At 38.6% G+C, this 17,074-nt stretch overlaps 2 protein-coding genes across 10 annotated transcripts in view; both read left to right on the top strand.

Moving 5' to 3' along the window:
• Positions 1 to 17,074, top strand: part of LOC101489523 (ABC transporter C family member 12-like) — a 57,542-nt gene that overhangs the window by 7,678 nt on the left and 32,790 nt on the right. For 7 of the 9 annotated variants that reach the window (XM_012715640.3, XM_027334627.2, XM_073369206.1 and 4 more), the window contains 10 exons: positions 82 to 260; positions 550 to 589; positions 994 to 1,150; positions 1,255 to 1,369; positions 1,458 to 1,538; positions 6,918 to 6,942; positions 7,200 to 7,256; positions 7,425 to 7,490; positions 7,972 to 8,046; positions 8,129 to 8,236. In XM_012715640.3, coding sequence (XP_012571094.1) covers positions 82 to 260; positions 550 to 589; positions 994 to 1,150; positions 1,255 to 1,369; positions 1,458 to 1,538; positions 6,918 to 6,942; positions 7,200 to 7,256; positions 7,425 to 7,490; positions 7,972 to 8,046; positions 8,129 to 8,236 — 903 coding nt within the window. The remainder of the gene's footprint in view (positions 1 to 81; positions 261 to 549; positions 590 to 993; positions 1,151 to 1,254; positions 1,370 to 1,457; positions 1,539 to 6,917; positions 6,943 to 7,199; positions 7,257 to 7,424; positions 7,491 to 7,971; positions 8,047 to 8,128; positions 8,237 to 17,074) is intronic. The other 2 variants (XM_073369208.1, XM_027334631.2) reach the window with 1 other exon arrangement.
• LOC140920242 (probable UDP-3-O-acyl-N-acetylglucosamine deacetylase 1, mitochondrial) lies at positions 11,759 to 13,274 on the top strand. Its single transcript, XM_073368219.1, has 4 exons — positions 11,759 to 11,773; positions 11,896 to 11,960; positions 12,404 to 12,548; positions 12,682 to 13,274. Exons 1-4 carry the CDS (start codon positions 11,759 to 11,761, stop codon positions 12,733 to 12,735), a joined length of 279 nt encoding a protein of 92 aa, XP_073224320.1. The 3' UTR covers positions 12,736 to 13,274.

The following is a 17,074-nucleotide window of genomic DNA, read 5'->3' as shown; positions in this document are numbered from 1 at the left end:
GTGTAACTTGTAATAGAGAAATATGTTAAATTTTGGTGGAATGAGAAATTTAAACCCCTTTCTGTTTTTGTGTTCTTCAAGATAACAGCTCTGGTCATTGAATCACTTGCTTGGTTCTCAATGATAATTCTCATCCTCTTGGAAACCAAGGTTTATATTAGGCAATTTAGGTGGTTGGTAAGGTTTGGAGTTATTTATGTTTTGGTGGGAGATATTGTAATGCTTGACCTTCTTCTGTCAGTCAAAGATTACTCTAACAGGTTAGCTTGTAACTTTTCAACACATTACATTTTCAAATTTCACATATGTGAATGAAAAGTGAAATAAATTCAAATTATTTAATTTTCTTCAAAATATGAGAAAACATATCAGTTGTTTGTATAAGTTCTTACAACATTTAGCCTGTTATGGCTAAAAAATACAGTTAAGTGGAAGTGAATTTTGAAATCTTCTATAAAATGGAAAAGAAGACTAGGAAAATTATGCTTCATTTTTTATGGTTTGGGTAGCACCACACTCATGCTTTGTTTTCAATTTTGCACTTTGCAGATCTGCTCTATTTCTGTATATTAGCACTGTTATCTTCCAGGTACATTTCTGATTTTCACCTCTTTTAGCGAAGTTTAGTATAATCTTCATTATAATTGTATTTTGTTTTCATTTATAGGAATGCAGTGCTTAGTACATTCATATTATATTAAAGTTGGCTACCAGTATCCTATGTAGTATCAACATTTCAGATTGAACACCTATGTCATGTCAGACACCGGCATGAATCTCTTAATTCATCTGTGTCCGACACCTGTGTTGGCCTTAGAGCACTTTAAAAAACTTGACTCAATTCATCCGTGATTTGGATGAATGTTGTAATGTATTATATACACAATTTATGGTTCAAAATCTTTGTAGATATGGTATTTAAATGATGTTGTCACTGAGTCACTCAGATACATCATAATGAACTTATTATGGCTACTTTATCTGATCATGTAGGTGTTGTTTGGTACCTTACTTCTAGTTTACGTTCCTAATTTGGTTCCATATTCTCATCATACAACAATCCAAGCTGAAATACCTGAAAATGGTGAATATGAACCACTTTGTGGAGATGATCAAGTTTGCCCAGAGATGTGTGCCAATTTATTATCTAGTGAGTAATCCAAAAAATGTTTAAGACCATCAAATATATGTATTTCTTTGCTTATATTTCCGAGTAGAGGGAGTATTAATGTTTTATTTATGTATTATATGAAGGATTAAGTTTTGGATGGATAACTCCACTCATGAAACAAGGTTACAGAAAACCCATTACAGAAAAGGATGTTTGGAAGCTAGACAAGTGGGATCAAACAGAGACATTAAATGAAAAGTATACATTCTCTTTTCTTATTGTATGGTTTTGCATGAAACTCATATATATATTTTTAAGTACTTTTTATTTTATTTTATTTCTGCAGGTTCCAAAAGTGCTGGATGTCAGAATTTCAAAGCTCTAACCCTTGGCTTTTAAGAGCATTTAACAATAGCCTAGGGAAAAGGTGCATATTGAGAACTTTTTCATGATAACCCTTTAAGGCTTATTTGGCAAGGTCAAACAGTTAGCTTATAGCATATAAACTCGTATCATCAAAATAGAGTTGTTTGGTTAAGGTTTTCTCTCACGAGCTTATAGTATTTTTTGAGATGCTATGACAAGTAGCGTTTGAGTTTATAGCGTATCATATTTTCTCTTAGTTTTTACCCTCTTTATCTTGATTCAATATTGTAAAATATGTGATTTGTTGTGTTTCATGTGTCTCAAACAAGATTACACACATTCTATTTATAACGAGGTTACAATAATTACATTCAAATACTAGGGACTTGTATTTGACTAGAAGTTCTACCATTGAACTTAGGAAATTGTACAGTCAAAGAATAATAAACCATACTTTGAATTCTAACACTCCTCCTCAAGCTGGAGCATATATATCATATGCACCAAGCTTGTTACATATAAATTCAATTTGAGAACCCCTAAGTGACTTAGTGAATATGTCAGCCAATTGATCATTTGATCCAACAAAATTAGTTGTGATTTCTCCGGAAAGAACTTTGTCTCTTACAAAATGACAATCAATTTCTATGTGCTTTGTTCTTTCATGGAAGACCGGATTGGAAGCAATATGAAGTTGAGCTTGGTTATCACAAATTAGTTTCATTACGTTGACATCTCCTAACTTGAGTTGTTTGAGTAACTGTTTTAGTCATGTAAGTTCACAAGCCGATGCAGCCATAGCACGATATTCCGCTTCTGCACTTGATCTTGCGACTATGTTTTGCTTCTTGCTCCGCCATGATATCAAATTGCCTCCAACAAGGACACAATACCCAGAAGTGGATCTTCTATCTGATGGTGACCCTGCTCAATCAGCATCAGAGTAGCCAACAACATTGGTATTACCCTTGTCTTCTTAAAGCAATCCTTTTCCTGGTGCATTCTTGATATACCTAAGAATATGAATCACAGCATTCCAATGACTATCACATGGAGCATTTAGAAATTGACTTACTACACTTACAGCAAATGTAATATCAGGTCTAGTTACTGTAAGATAATTAAGTTTGCCAACAAGTCGTCGATATCTATCAGGGTCTTGCATTGGCTCCCCCTGACCTGGTAGGAGCTTGACATTAGGATCCATGGGAGTATCACGCGGGCGACAATCAAGCATGCCTGTTTCTTCAAGTATATCAAGGGCATATTTTCGCTGAGTAATTGCTATACTTGTCTTAGACTGAGCAACCTCAATCCCCAAAAAATATTTTAGCGGCCCCAAATCTTTAGTCTGAAAGTTTTGAGACAAATGTTGTTTGAGCTGATGAATGCCAACCTGGTCATTACCTATGATGATGATGTCGTCAACATAGACAAGCAGGTAGATGCAAGTGGTTGGTGAAGAGTGCAAGAAGAAAAACCGAGTAATCAGCTTCACATCTAGTCATACCATACTCTTGGAGCACGGTACTAAACCTCCCAAACCAAGCACGGGGAGATTGTTTCAGGCCATATAGAGATCGACGTAATCGACATACCAAGTGAGAGGAACCGCTAACAGTGAAGCCTTGTGGTTGTGCCATATACACCTCCTCTTGTAACTCTCCATGCAGGAAGGCGTTTTTTATGTCTAATTGATGGAGTGGCCAGTGGTGAATAGCAGCTATGGCAAGAAAAAGTCGGACGGATGCGATTTTGGCAACCGGAGAAAAGGTATCCCCATAGTCAAGACCAAAGATCTGTGTGTATCCTTTTGCCACAAGACGAGCTTTTAAGCGATCAATCTTTCCATAAGGCCCAACTTTGACTATATAGACCTAGCGACACCCACTGTGGTTTTGTCATCAGGTAAAGGTACTAAATCCCATGTCCTGTTGGAGTGCAAAGCAGTCATTTCATCTATCATTGCTTGTCGCCAGCCAGGATCAGACATAGCTTCACCTGTAGTTTTCGGAATAGACACAGAATCCAAGGAAGCCACAAAAGCATAATAGGATGTAGATAATTGATTATAATTCAAATGACAAGCATATATAGGATTAGGATTTCGAGATGACCTGTTATCTTTACGCAGAGCAATGGGTAGCTCTGGTGTAGGATGCGGAGAGTGAGAGTCAGGTAGAGTAGCGGATGAGTCTTGAGGAGCGGGTGGTGGACGGGGCCTCCGTTGGTAGGTGCGTAGGGTGGTGCTAGAGACAGGGGTGGGAATGGAGACAGGGGTGGGTGCAATGGGGAGATTAAGGACCTCTGGAGAGAGAGATTGTGACTGATCAGAATCATTGAACTCTTTTGCAGTAGGGAGAAAGAAGGGGCGAGTCTCAAAGAAACTGACATCGCAAGAGACAAAGTATCGTCGAAGATCTGGGGAATAGCACCGATAACCTTTCTGCAGATGAGAGTAGCCGAGAAAAAGACACTTAAGGGATTTTACAGCCAACTTATCTTTCCCTGGAGTAAGGTCATGAACAAAACACGTGCACCCGAAGATGCAGAGTGGTAGGGTATAAAGATGTTGTTGAGGAAACAAAATAGAATGTGGTACCTTGTTTTCAAGTACAGAGGAAGACATGCGGTTGATTAAGTAGCAAGCTGTGAGAATTGCATCTCCCCAAAAACGAGGAGGTACATTATTGTGAAGGAGCATGGTACGAGCCGTTTCCACCAAGTGTCGGTTCTTTCTCTCAGCGACACCGTTTTGTTGAGGGGTATGAGCACACGAAGTTTGTTGGAGGATGCCCTGTGAAGTCAAAAAAGATTGAAAAGACGTAGACAAATATTCGCGAGCGTTATCACTTTGCAATATTTTTATCTGAGTACCAAATTGTGTGTTTATTTTTGAGTAAAAGGTTTGAAAAATTGAGAAAACATCTGAGCGGTTTTTCATTAAAAATATCCAAGTGCATCGGGAAAAATCATCAATAAAAGTAACAAAATATTGAAAACCCAAACATGAAACAACACGACTCCGACCCCAAATATCAGCATGAACTAAAGCAAAAGGAGATGCAACTCTTTTATTGACTCTGTGAGGAAATAAACTCCTAGTATGTTTCCCGAACTGACATGGCTCACACTCTAAGGTAAACACTTTTGACAGACTCGGAACTATAAGATGCAACTTTTGAAGGCTAGGATGACCCAAACATTGATGGATAATATGTGGAGACTCGACGGCGGAACATGCAATAGGCGTTGTAGGTGCCGAAAGGTAATATAGGCCTTGAGACTCATGCCCTACTCTAATCGTCGTCCCAGTACTCCGATCCTGCACAAGAACATAACCATTAGCAAATGTAACAGAGTAAGGTAGGGTACGAGTGAGTTTACTGATGGATATTAAGTTAAATGGACAACTAGTGACATAAAGCACAGAGTCCAAAGAGAGTTTGGGTAGGGGATTTGCTTGGCCAATACCATGACATTTGGTTTGTGACCCATTAGCCAAAGTAATACTAGGTAGTGTGTCCATATAAGTCAAACATGAGAAAAACAATTTATTACCAGACATATGATCAGAGGCGTCTGAGTCAGGTATCCAAGGTCCAAGTGAAGAAGATTGTGTAACAAAGGCAATAGGATTACCGATCTTAGCAACAGAGGCAACTTGTGTGGTAGTTTGCATTTGAGCCTTTAGCTTGATGTACTCATTATATTATGTGGTAGAAAGCGTGACTTGATCACTTGTGTCAAGGGCCTCAATTTGAGCAACATTGGCGACTTTAGGCTGCAGTTGATTAGCTTTGGTGCGACATTGTGCTTCAACGTGGCCAAAACGGTTGCAATAGTTGCATCGAGTTCGACCACGATTATGTCCACGTCCTCCTCCTCTACCACCTCGTTGATAAGAATTAGAGACGAGTGTAGTAGATTCAACTGGCACATTGAGAGAAGCAACGACTGGAGCAGGAGCTGAAGGGGCCGAAAGACGCAGTAATTGTTCACAAACAGTTTCATATGAGGGAACAGTAGCACCAGATTGAATTTGGTTGCGAACTAAATCAAGATCTGGTGTAAGACCCGCAAGGGCCAGAACCATAAAGAATTTTCCACGTTGTTCAGCATGTGTTTCGGCACCGTCAGTATAGGACATAAGTGCATCAAAATCAGCAATCAAACTATTAAGCTTACCTATGTAGCTTTGCATATCCATTTCTTGTTTCTTCATGGAAATAAGATTAGAGACTACAGTATATAAACAATTAACGTCATTGGAGTATGTCTTCTTCGCTTTTGCCCAAACATCATAACATGTTTTAAACGAGCGAAACTGAGATTGAAGTTTGACATCGATTGAAAACCAAAGAACGCTGCATAGAGAGACATCTATCTGTTTCCAATTGTCTTGATCTTTGGCAGCGACTTCCTTGGACTGTTTAAGCAAATGGTCTTTACGACCTTGTCCTTGGAACCAAAGTTCAAAGGCTGCTGCCCATCCTGCGTAATTGGCTGCACCTACCAATTTTTCGCACGAAATCAAAGGAAGCATAGTGAAACTGAACACGGAAGAGGAGGCAGTAGCAGATCCGGTGTTGGACATGACGATCAACGTTAGGTGAAAGAGAAGAAAAGATGTTAAAAAATCACCAAAAGTTGAAAAATGACCTTGGAATGTGCCGTAAGGCCTTGAGCGACGACTGACTTTGAAAAATTGGTGGCCAGATATGTTACCGAGTTCGCTGGAGTTTGGCAGCGCAAAAAAAAAAAATGTCACCGTGTTCACCTGAGGGTTGCGCGGCGGTCTGTGGTGGTGGGTTGCACTAGAATAGTATACGCACAGCTGGAATGGAAAAGCACAGCTGGAACACAGAATTTTGAAGGATAAAAGAAATAAAAATAAAAGGGTTATGGCATAGTTGGAAAAGGCAGAGCAGCACTAGGATGAATCTGCTCTAATACCATGTAAAATATGTGATTTGTTGTGTTTCTTGTGTGTCTCAAACAAGATCACACACATTCTATTTATAATGAGGTTACAATAATTACATTCAAATACTAGGGACTTGTATTTGACTAGAAGTTCTACCATTGAACCTAGGAAATTGTACAGTCAAAAAATAATAAATCATACTTTGAATTCTAACAAATATATTTAAATTTTAAATAAAAATATATTTTATAAGTCAATTTGTATTTATCAGTTAGTTCTGCCGCTAATTTTACCAAACACTTCAAATTTTATCTGCTAGCTTATCCGGTAACAGCTATCAACTAGCTTATTCGCTATCTGCTATAAGCTCACCCGCTATCAGCTAACTTATCTGTCATCTGCTACTTTTTACCAAATAGTGCCTAATTGTTAGATCTTTATTTAGACTTTTCAAGATGACCTTAGTTATGTTGTTTTCTCAATTATTATTTGATTTGGTTTAAATTTTGTTAGGTTTTGGTATGGAGGGATCTATAAGGTGAGACCACAAATCTTTTTTTATCTTTAACTTAAAGTGTCTTAAATGAATAAGTAAACATTTTCATATTGGAAGTTATTTCTAATTTCAGGTTAAGAGGATTACTGTCACTATAATGTACAAGATTTACATTTTATAGTAACTATTAATCTCATTGGAGTAGGAAAAAATTGTACATTAAAAGGCATGTGATAACATTGTTGAACCACGTCTGTGCTGACTTTTGTGGAACTTGGGATTTTTAATGATCTTTGCAGATTGGTAATGAACTTTTTCTATTTGTGGGGCCTATTTTTCTGAGCCGTCTCTTAGATGTAAGTTTATTTCTCCCCAAAAAACCAAATTGGATTGATATGAAGATAGAAAATAAAGAGTGCAAAGAAGAACAATGATACTCAGATAAATCCAACAACACATGCAATATAATGTTTATGGCTTGAACTAGATATATTATAGTTTGTGACTGTTATTTATAATTGCAGTCAATGCAAAACGGAGATCCGTCGTGGATCGATTACATCTACGCCTTCTCCATATTTGTCGGAGTGGTATGGCTACTTTCTCTTATAATTTGAAGAGTGTTGGTTCAGTAAATTCAGGTTCGGGTGAACCATGTACGTTTAAGTGTAGATGAGGTGCTTATAAAAAAAAAGGTGGATGAGGTTTTTCTTGTGCCTTTTTTCCATGTTTTCTAGCTATATAGATAGAACATCACTAATATATGAAAATATATATTAATTGTGTTCTTGTGTGCGATTACTGATCTGTTTTCTTTAGAGTCGGGTTTGTTGTTCTAGCACAGTACGGGCTACTTGAGCAACTTTTGCCATGTCTAGGATTATCACCATTCCCAAATAGCTTTACTTGTATGTATTCTTAACACATGAAGAATGATAGAGGAGTATGCATTTTATACTTTTCACAATGGATAGAGTTTGTCTTTGATATCATAACTATTTTATACTTTTTCATATCATTCAATAAAAATAGGAAAAGAACAATTAATAGATGTTTCTATACTGTTTTCAGTTAGTTTGTGTTCTATGCGATGCACAGTATGTCCAGAATGTTATGCGTGTTGGTTTTCAACTTAGATCAACATTGGTATGTCAACTCTTTTTCCTAATGTATTTTATTATTTTATTTATCTACATAGATTATATGTGACTTTGTGTAATTGTTATAGGTGGCTGCTGTATTCAGAAAATCTTTGAGGCTAACTCATGAAAGTAGAAAGAAGTTTTCATCTGGGAAGCTTATGAATATGATAACAACTGATGCCAATGCATTACAGGTTCATTTTCTGTTTAAACTGAATGTGCAAGTCTTTCCATTATGACATAGAGAGTGTTGTCAAATAGCGGTGCTAATAGCGCTGTTGCATTGCAGTTTTTTTTTGTCAAATAGCGCTATGTAAACCACTACGCTATCCTAAATGTACTATGATTTGTGTTGAATAAGAGAAAATGAGAGAGACATATGGTGAAACCGTGTGTCTGAACTACACAACGGAGTCTGTTTTATATAGGCTCAAGGCAATAAATACAAAAATAAATATGGGAGATATTATCCCTATTTACATGATATGTAATAAATATAAATATATTTTCAACACTCTCCCTCAAGCTGGAGCATATAAATCATATGCACCAAGCTTGTTACATATATAACTGATTCGAGGACCTCTTAGAGACTTAGTGAATACATCTGCCAATTGATCATTGGAATTAACAAAACTAGTGGTGATGTCGCCTGATTCGATCTTCTCCCTTACAAAGTGACAATCTATCTCAATATGTTTGGTCCTCTCATGAAAAACTGGATTAGAGGCAATGTGCAATGCTGCTTGATTATCACATATTAATGTCATTTGTGTTGCCTCTTCAAATTGAAGCTCTTTGAGTAACTGTTTCAACCAAATGAGCTCACAGGTCACTAATGCCATAGCCCTGTATTCAGCTTCAGTGCTAGATCTTGCAACTACACTTTGTTTCTTACTCTTCCAAGATATTAAGTTTCCTCCAACAAGTACACAATACCCAGAAGTAGATCGCCAATCAATGGGTGAGCCTGCCCAATCGGCATCTGAATAACCAACTATCTGAGTATGTCCTCTGTTTTCATAAATTAGACCTTTTCCTGGAGCACCTTTAATGTATTTCAAGATTCGTATCACAGCATCCCAGTGTTCTTGACAAGGAGAATTTAAGAATTGACTTACCACACTGACTGCAAAAGAAATGTCTGGACGGGTGACTGTGAGGTAGTTTAATTTACCAACCAATCTTCTGTATCTCCCTGAATCTAAAAATGGCTCCCCATGATTAGGTAGAAGTTTGACGTTTGGATCCATAGGAGTGTCAACCGGTTTGGCATTCAACAAACCTGTCTCTTCAAGAATATCCATAGCATATTTTCTTTGTGAAATTACTAAGCCGTCCTTAGATTGGGCTACCTCAATACCCAAGAAGTAGCGGAGCTTGCCAAGATCTTTAGTTTGAAACTGATGAGATAAATGTTGTTTCAATTGGAGTATGCCCTGTTGATCACTACCAGTTATGACAATATCATCTACATAGACAATCAAGTAAATGCACCCTTGGGTTGAGTGACGATAAAAAAGAGAATGATCAGCTTCACTTCGAATCATGCCAAATTGTTGCACTACTGTGCTAAATCTACCAAACCAAGCTCGAGGAGACTGTTTAAGACCATAGAGAGACCTCTGAAGTCGACAAACCATGGTAGAGGACTCCCCCTGAGCAACAAACCCAGGTGGTTGCTCCATATACACTTCTTCTTCAAGGTCACCATGCAAAAAAGCATTTTTAATGTCAAGTTGATGTAGAGACCAATGTCTGATGGCTGCAATAGAGAGGAGTAGTCTAACAGAGGCCATCTTAGCCACAGGGGAGAAAGTATCACTGTAATCGAGGCCAAAAACTTGAGTGTACCCTTTTGCTACCAAACGAGCTTTAAAACGATCAATCTTACCATCAGGACCAACTTTCACCGTATAAAGCCAACGACATCCTACTAAAGACTTTCCCGACGGTAAAGGAACCAATTCCCATGTACCACTACTCTGAAGTGCACACATCTCGTCAATCATTGCTTGTCTCCACTCTGGGTGAGATAAAGCTTCACCTGGAGATTTAGGAATAGAAACAGAAGACAGGGAAGACAAACAAGTATAATGCAAAGGAGAAAGACGATGGTAACTCAAGCCAATGTAATGAGGGGATGGGTTACGAGTAGGACGTATACCTTTACGAATAGCAATAGGAATATCAAGGGTCGGATCCGATAAAGAAGGAGGTGGCGGTGAAGGAGCGTCTGGAGTGACCTCGGTATCAAGAACAGGTGTAGGGACATGTACAACCGATGGTGGTTGACGACGACGATATGTCTGAAGAGGTTGTACAGTTGGAGGATCAACAAGAGGAGTCTCAAGTGGGACAGTGGGAGGGGCCACAGGAGGTGTCTCAGGTGGGGCATACGTAATAGGCTCTAATGGTAAAAGAGAAGGTGAAATAGACTTTGGTAGGTCCAGAGGAATAGTTGCAGACAAAGGATCAGGAAGCGACTCATAGTATGTAACAGACTCAAAAAATGTGACATCAACCGATATGAGATATCGTCGAAGAGTAGGAGAATAACAACGATAACCTTTTTGGGACCGATGATAACCCAGAAAGACACATTTTAATGATCGAGCTGAAAGTTTGTCAAGACCAGGAGTGAGATTGTGGACAAAACATGTAGATCCGAAGACCCGAGGAGGAAGTGAGTGAAGAGGGGTACCAGGAAAGAGGATCGAGTGAGGGACTTTGTTATCAAGAGCAGACGAAGGCATGCGATTTATAAGATAGCACGCCGTTAGAACAGCATCGCCCCAAAAGCGAGATGGTACATTACCATGAAGAAGGAGAGTACGAGTGGTTTCAATAAGGTGCCGATTTTTGCGTTCGGCTACCCCATTTTGTTGAGGTGTATGAGCACAAGATGTTTGATGAAGAATGCCGTTAGAGGTCATAAAATTTTGAAATTGATGGGACAAATATTCACGGGCATTATCACTGCGCAAAGTGCGAATGGATACACCAAATTGAGTTTTAATTTCCTTATAAAATTGTTCAAAAATAGAAAATAATTCAGACCTATTTTTCATTAAAAATAACCACGTACAACGGGAAAAATCATCGATAAAGGTAACAAAATATCTAGACTCAAGTGTGGAAATAGTACGAGAGGGACCCCAAACATCTGAGTGAACTAAAGCAAATGGGGAGGAAGCTCGTTTATTAGCTCGATCAGTGAAATGACTACGAGTGTGTTTCCCTAATTGACACGACTCACAATTTAAGCTAGATATTTTGGTTAGATTAGGTACTAATTGTTGAAGTTTGGGAAGACTCGGATGACCTAACTGAGCATGTATAGTAAGAGGAGAATATGTGGTAGGGCACGCTGTTGATGGGTTTGAGAGATAATAAAGACCATTAGACTCACATCCGACACCAATTTGTCGTCCTGATATTCGGTCTTGCAAAGTAACATTGCAATTAGTAAATGTGACAACACAGTCATGAGAACGAGTCAATCGACTGATAGAAATTAAATTAAATGGGCATCCAGGCACATAAAGGACAGATTTAACTAACAGAGTAGGGAGGATTTGGACAGTGCCAATCCCTTGAGACTGTGTTTGGGAACCATTGGCTGAGACTATCCTAGGTAAATAACCAGATGTTGAGAGGGGAGAAAAGAGTCTTATTACCAGTAATGTGATCAGATGCACCAGAATCGAGAATCCATGGGCTATGAGAAAGTGAGATGCAAACAAGTGACTTACCACTTTGTGCAGTTGAAACAACGGAACTCGAGTTTTGACAATACTCTAACCACCAAAGAAAATCTTCATAAGTAGCCATAATCAATAAGCTTTTGCAGGTTGAGCAAATGCGCAATGCTGGACTTATCAAAGGGGGCTCTCTGGAAAATGCCATTGTGTGCAGGTATTTACTTTCCTATAAATTTGTATTAAAACCGTTCTTAATGCTCAGCTATGTGATAGCTAGAGATCAGTTTTGATTGCTTATGATACTAAAGCACAGTTTATGCAGACACATTGATTCGTTAGAATTTACCCAAAATTTCATGCTCGAAAAGCATAGATCCATGTAATTAGGATCATAAATCTTGGCACTAGATTTTTAAAGTAAGTCACTATTTCGTCAAAGTATGGCATTATTTATGGTATTTATAACTTAGTTACAATCATAAGACGCAGTTTTCACGATTCCTTTGCAAGACCCAATATTAGAAATTTATACCTTAATCTCAAATAATAAGATCAGTAATCAGTTGAGATCAGATAAATTCATTTCCATTAGTACACTGAATTATGTTCTATTGTTGGTACATATCATTGTATAATTTTTACTGTTTTCTTTTGCAGTACAAGCAAAGGTTGGTTGAATCAACCTCTTCGTTTAAGTGATGAACCATGTCATCACAAGATTTTTGATCTTATCGGTGATATCTCGCTGTTTTCTCAGTTTGGCAATCAACGACTCCCAATGGCACACATCGTAGCTTACAAGGTTTGTGTCTTTCGTTCTCCTCCCTCCTTATACTCGATTTTTAATGTGTCACAAATGCTGATTTTGTATCTTGTGCAACCTGAGACAACATGATTTTTAATGCAAATGATTCTTATGCTATTGCTTGATGCAGGGTGGCCATGCATTGCATGTAGATTTGGCACGCCGACTGATGGGAATGACGTGAAATGCTGGCATGTTTCCTCTGATAAACAAGAACCTATTGCAAATTTTGGTGAATTTGTTGCTGAAGTTCAATCTTATGCTTTTGAGCTCCTCTGCAGCCATGGTGGGATACTGAAATGCATAGTCTCTCTTTAGGAACCGACAGAGAGGTTAAGAAGGCCAAGTCCTCCCAAGTATTGCTGCCACCACTTTGTCCACTTATAATGAAAGCGTCCAAGCAGAAATTTTATAAAAGAAAGTAGTTCAATTTCTTAATTATATGAATTTCAAATATTAAAGGAAAACCATTTAGCCAGAATCACAATCAATAATGTTTGGATATCATTTGATAAAATGATCAAATGATTTATGTATCAGTCCTATCATTACACTCAGTAGGGATTAATAATTAAATTTCTTAATACCAATATACAGGCTAAAGTGGAGAAAGAATTGGATTGTGGAATTGCATGACCACCCACAGAAACGCATTCCTGACAATAATTGTGTCATGCGCTTACTGATTTCAATTGTCGAATCTCATATCAATGAAAGATGTTATGTAAAGCTAGTTTGGTGAAAGTGTAATGTGAATTATTTGATCTCAAATCAATAACCGAAATGTTTAATATATGTTGAATAAGAGAAAATGAGAGAGACATATGGTGAAACCGTGTGTCTGAACTACACAACGGAGTCTGTTTTATATAGGCTCAAGGCAATAAATACAAAAATAAATATGGGAGATATTATCCCTATTTACATGATATGTAATAAATATAAATATATTTTCAACACTCCCCCTCAAGCTGGAGCATATAAATCATATGCACCAAGCTTGTTACATATATAACTGATTCGAGGACCTCTCAGAGACTTAGTGAATACATCTGCCAATTGATCATTGGAATTAACAAAACTAGTGGTGATGTCGCCTGATTCGATCTTCTCCCTTACAAAGTGACAATCTATCTCAATATGCTTGGTCCTCTCATGAAAAACTGGATTAGAGGCAATGTGCAATGCTGCTTGATTATCACATATTAATGTCATTTGTGTTGCCTCTTCAAATTGAAGCTCTTTGAGTAACTGTTTCAACCAAATGAGCTCACAAGTCACTAATGCCATAGCCCTGTATTCAGCTTCAGCGCTAGATCTTGCAACTACACTTTGTTTCTTACTCTTCCAAGATATTAAGTTTCCTCCAACAAGTACACAATACCCAGAAGTGGATCGCCTATCAATGGGTGAGCCTGCCCAATCGGCATCTGAATAACCAACTATCTGAGTATGTCCTCTGTTTTCATAAATTAGACCTTTTCCTGGAGCACCTTTAATGTATTTCAAGATTCGTATCACAGCATCCCAGTGTTCTTGACAAGGAGAATTTAAGAATTGACTTACCACACTGACTGCAAAAGAAATGTCTGGACGGGTGACTGTGAGGTAGTTTAATTTACCAACCAATCTTCTGTATCTCCCTGAATCTAAAAATGGCTCCCCATGATTAGGTAGAAGTTTGACGTTTGGATCCATAGGAGTGTCAACCGGTTTGGCATTCAACAAACCTGTCTCTTCAAGAATATCCATAGCATATTTTCTTTGTGAAATTACTAAGCCGTCCTTAGATTGGGCTACCTCAATACCCAAGAAGTAGCGGAGCTTGCCAAGATCTTTAGTTTGAAACTGATGAGATAAATGTTGTTTCAATTGGAGTATGCCCTGTTGATCACTACCAGTTATGACAATATCATCTACATAGACAATCAAGTAAATGCACCCTTGGGTTGAGTGACGATAAAAAAGAGAATGATCAGCTTCACTTCGAATCATGCCAAATTGTTGCACTACTGTGCTAAATCTACCAAACCAAGCTCGAGGAGACTGTTTAAGACCATAGAGAGACCTCTGAAGTCGACAAACCATGGTAGAGGACTCCCCCTGAGCAACAAACCCAGGTGGTTGCTCCATATACACTTCTTCTTCAAGGTCACCATGCAAAAAAGCATTTTTAATGTCAAGTTGATGTAGAGACCAATGTCTGATGGCTGCAATAGAGAGGAGTAGTCTAACAGAGGCCATCTTAGCCACAGGGGAGAAAGTATCACTGTAATCGAGGCCAAAAACTTGAGTGTACCCTTTTGCTACCAAACGAGCTTTAAAACGATCAATCTTACCATCAGGACCAACTTTCACCGTATAAAGCCAACGACATCCTACTAAAGACTTTCCCGACGGTAAAGGAACCAATTCCCATGTACCACTACTCTGAAGTGCACACATCTCGTCAATCATTGCTTGTCTCCACTCTGGGTGAGATAAAGCTTCACCTGGAGATTTAGGAATAGAAACAGAAGACAGGGAAGACAAACAAGTATAATGCAAAGGAGAAAGACGATGGTAACTCAAGCCAATGTAATGAGGGGATGGGTTACGAGTAGGACGTATACCTTTACGAATAGCAATAGGAATATCAAGGGTCGGATCCGATAAAGAAGGAGGTGGCGGTGAAGGAGCGTCTGGAGTGACCTCGGTATCAAGAACAGGTGTAGGGACATGTACAACCGATGGTGGTTGACGACGACGATATGTCTGAAGAGGTTGTACAGTTGGAGGATCAACAAGAGGAGTCTCAAGTGGGACAGTGGGAGGGGCCACAGGAGGTGTCTCAGGTGGGGCATACGTAATAGGCTCTAATGGTAAAAGAGAAGGTGAAATAGACTTTGGTAGGTCCAGAGGAATAGTTGCAGACAAAGGATCAGGAAGCAACTCATAGTATGTAACAGACTCAAAAAATGTGACATCAGCCGATATGAGATATCGTCGAAGAGTAGGAGAATAACAACGATAACCTTTTTGGGACCGATGATAACCAAGAAAGACACATTTTAATGATCGAGGTGAAAGTTTGTCAAGACCAGGAGTGAGATTGTGGACAAAACATGTAGATCCGAAGACCCGAGGAGGAAGTGAGTGAAGAGGGGTACCAGGAAAGAGGATCGAGTGAGGGACTTTGTTATCAAGAGCAGACGAAGGCATGCGATTTATAAGATAGCACGCCGTTAAAACAGCATCGCCCCAAAAGCGAGATGGTACATTACCATGAAGAAGGAGAGTACGAGTGGTTTCAATAAGGTGCCGATTTTTGCGTTCGGCTACCCCATTTTGTTGAGGTGTATGAGCACAAGATGTTTGATGAAGAATGCCGTTAGAGGTCATAAAATTTTGAAATTGATAGGACAAATATTCACGGGCATTATCACTGCGCAAAGTGCGAATGGATACACCAAATTGAGTTTTAATTTCCTTATAAAATTGTTCAAAAATAGAAAATAATTCAGACCTATTTTTCATTAAAAATAACCACGTACAACGGGAAAAATCATCGATAAAGGTAACAAAATATCTAGACTCAAGTGTGGAAATAGTACGAGAGGGACCCCAAACATCTGAGTGAACTAAAGCAAATGGGGAGGAAGCTCGTTTATTAGCTCGATTAGTGAAATGACTACGAGTGTGTTTCCCTAATTGACACGATTCACAATTTAAGCTAGATAATTTGGTTAGATTAGGTACTAATTGTTGAAGTTTAGGGAGACTCGGATGACCTAACTGAGCATGTATAGTAAGAGGAGAATATGTGGTAGGGCACGCTGTTGATGGGTTTTAGAGATAATAAAGACCATTAGACTCACATCCGACACCAATTTGTCGTCCTGATATTCGGTCTTGCAAAGTAACATTGCAATTAGTAAATGTGACAACACAGTCATGAGAACGAGTCAATCGACTGATAGAAATTAAATTAAATGGACATCCAGGCACATAAAGGACATAAATTAAATGGGCATCCAGGCACATAAAGGACAGATTTAACTAACAGAGTAGGGAGGATTTGGACAGTGCCAATCCCTTGAGACTGTGTTTGGGAACCATTGGCTGAGACTATCCTAGGTAAATAACCAGATGTTGTGAGAGAGGAGAAAAGAGTCTTATTACCAGTAATGTGATCAGATGCACCAGAATCGAGAATCCATGGGTTATGAGAAGGTGAGATGCAAACAGGTGAATTACCACTTTGTGCGGCGGAAACAGTGGAACTCGAGTTCTGACAATACTCTCTCCACCGAAGAAAATCTTCATAAGTAGCCATAATCAATAAGTAGTTACCTAAAAACCAGCAGCGAAACAGTGGCGGAATATTTTTTTTTTTTTTCGATGAACAGTACCGTGCGATGAATAGTGCGTGCGATGAACAGTGTCGCGCGATGAACAGTGGACTGATTTACTGGAAAAAAAAATGAACCAAAAGCGACAAAGAAAGGGTAAACCGGAATTGAGACACGGTTTACCGAAAAAAA

This window comes from Cicer arietinum, chromosome 5 (genome assembly GCF_000331145.2).
Source record: "Cicer arietinum cultivar CDC Frontier isolate Library 1 chromosome 5, Cicar.CDCFrontier_v2.0, whole genome shotgun sequence".
Classification (NCBI taxonomy): Eukaryota; Viridiplantae; Streptophyta; class Magnoliopsida; order Fabales; family Fabaceae; genus Cicer; species Cicer arietinum.
This window is presented reverse-complemented; position numbering and strand designations above follow the sequence as displayed.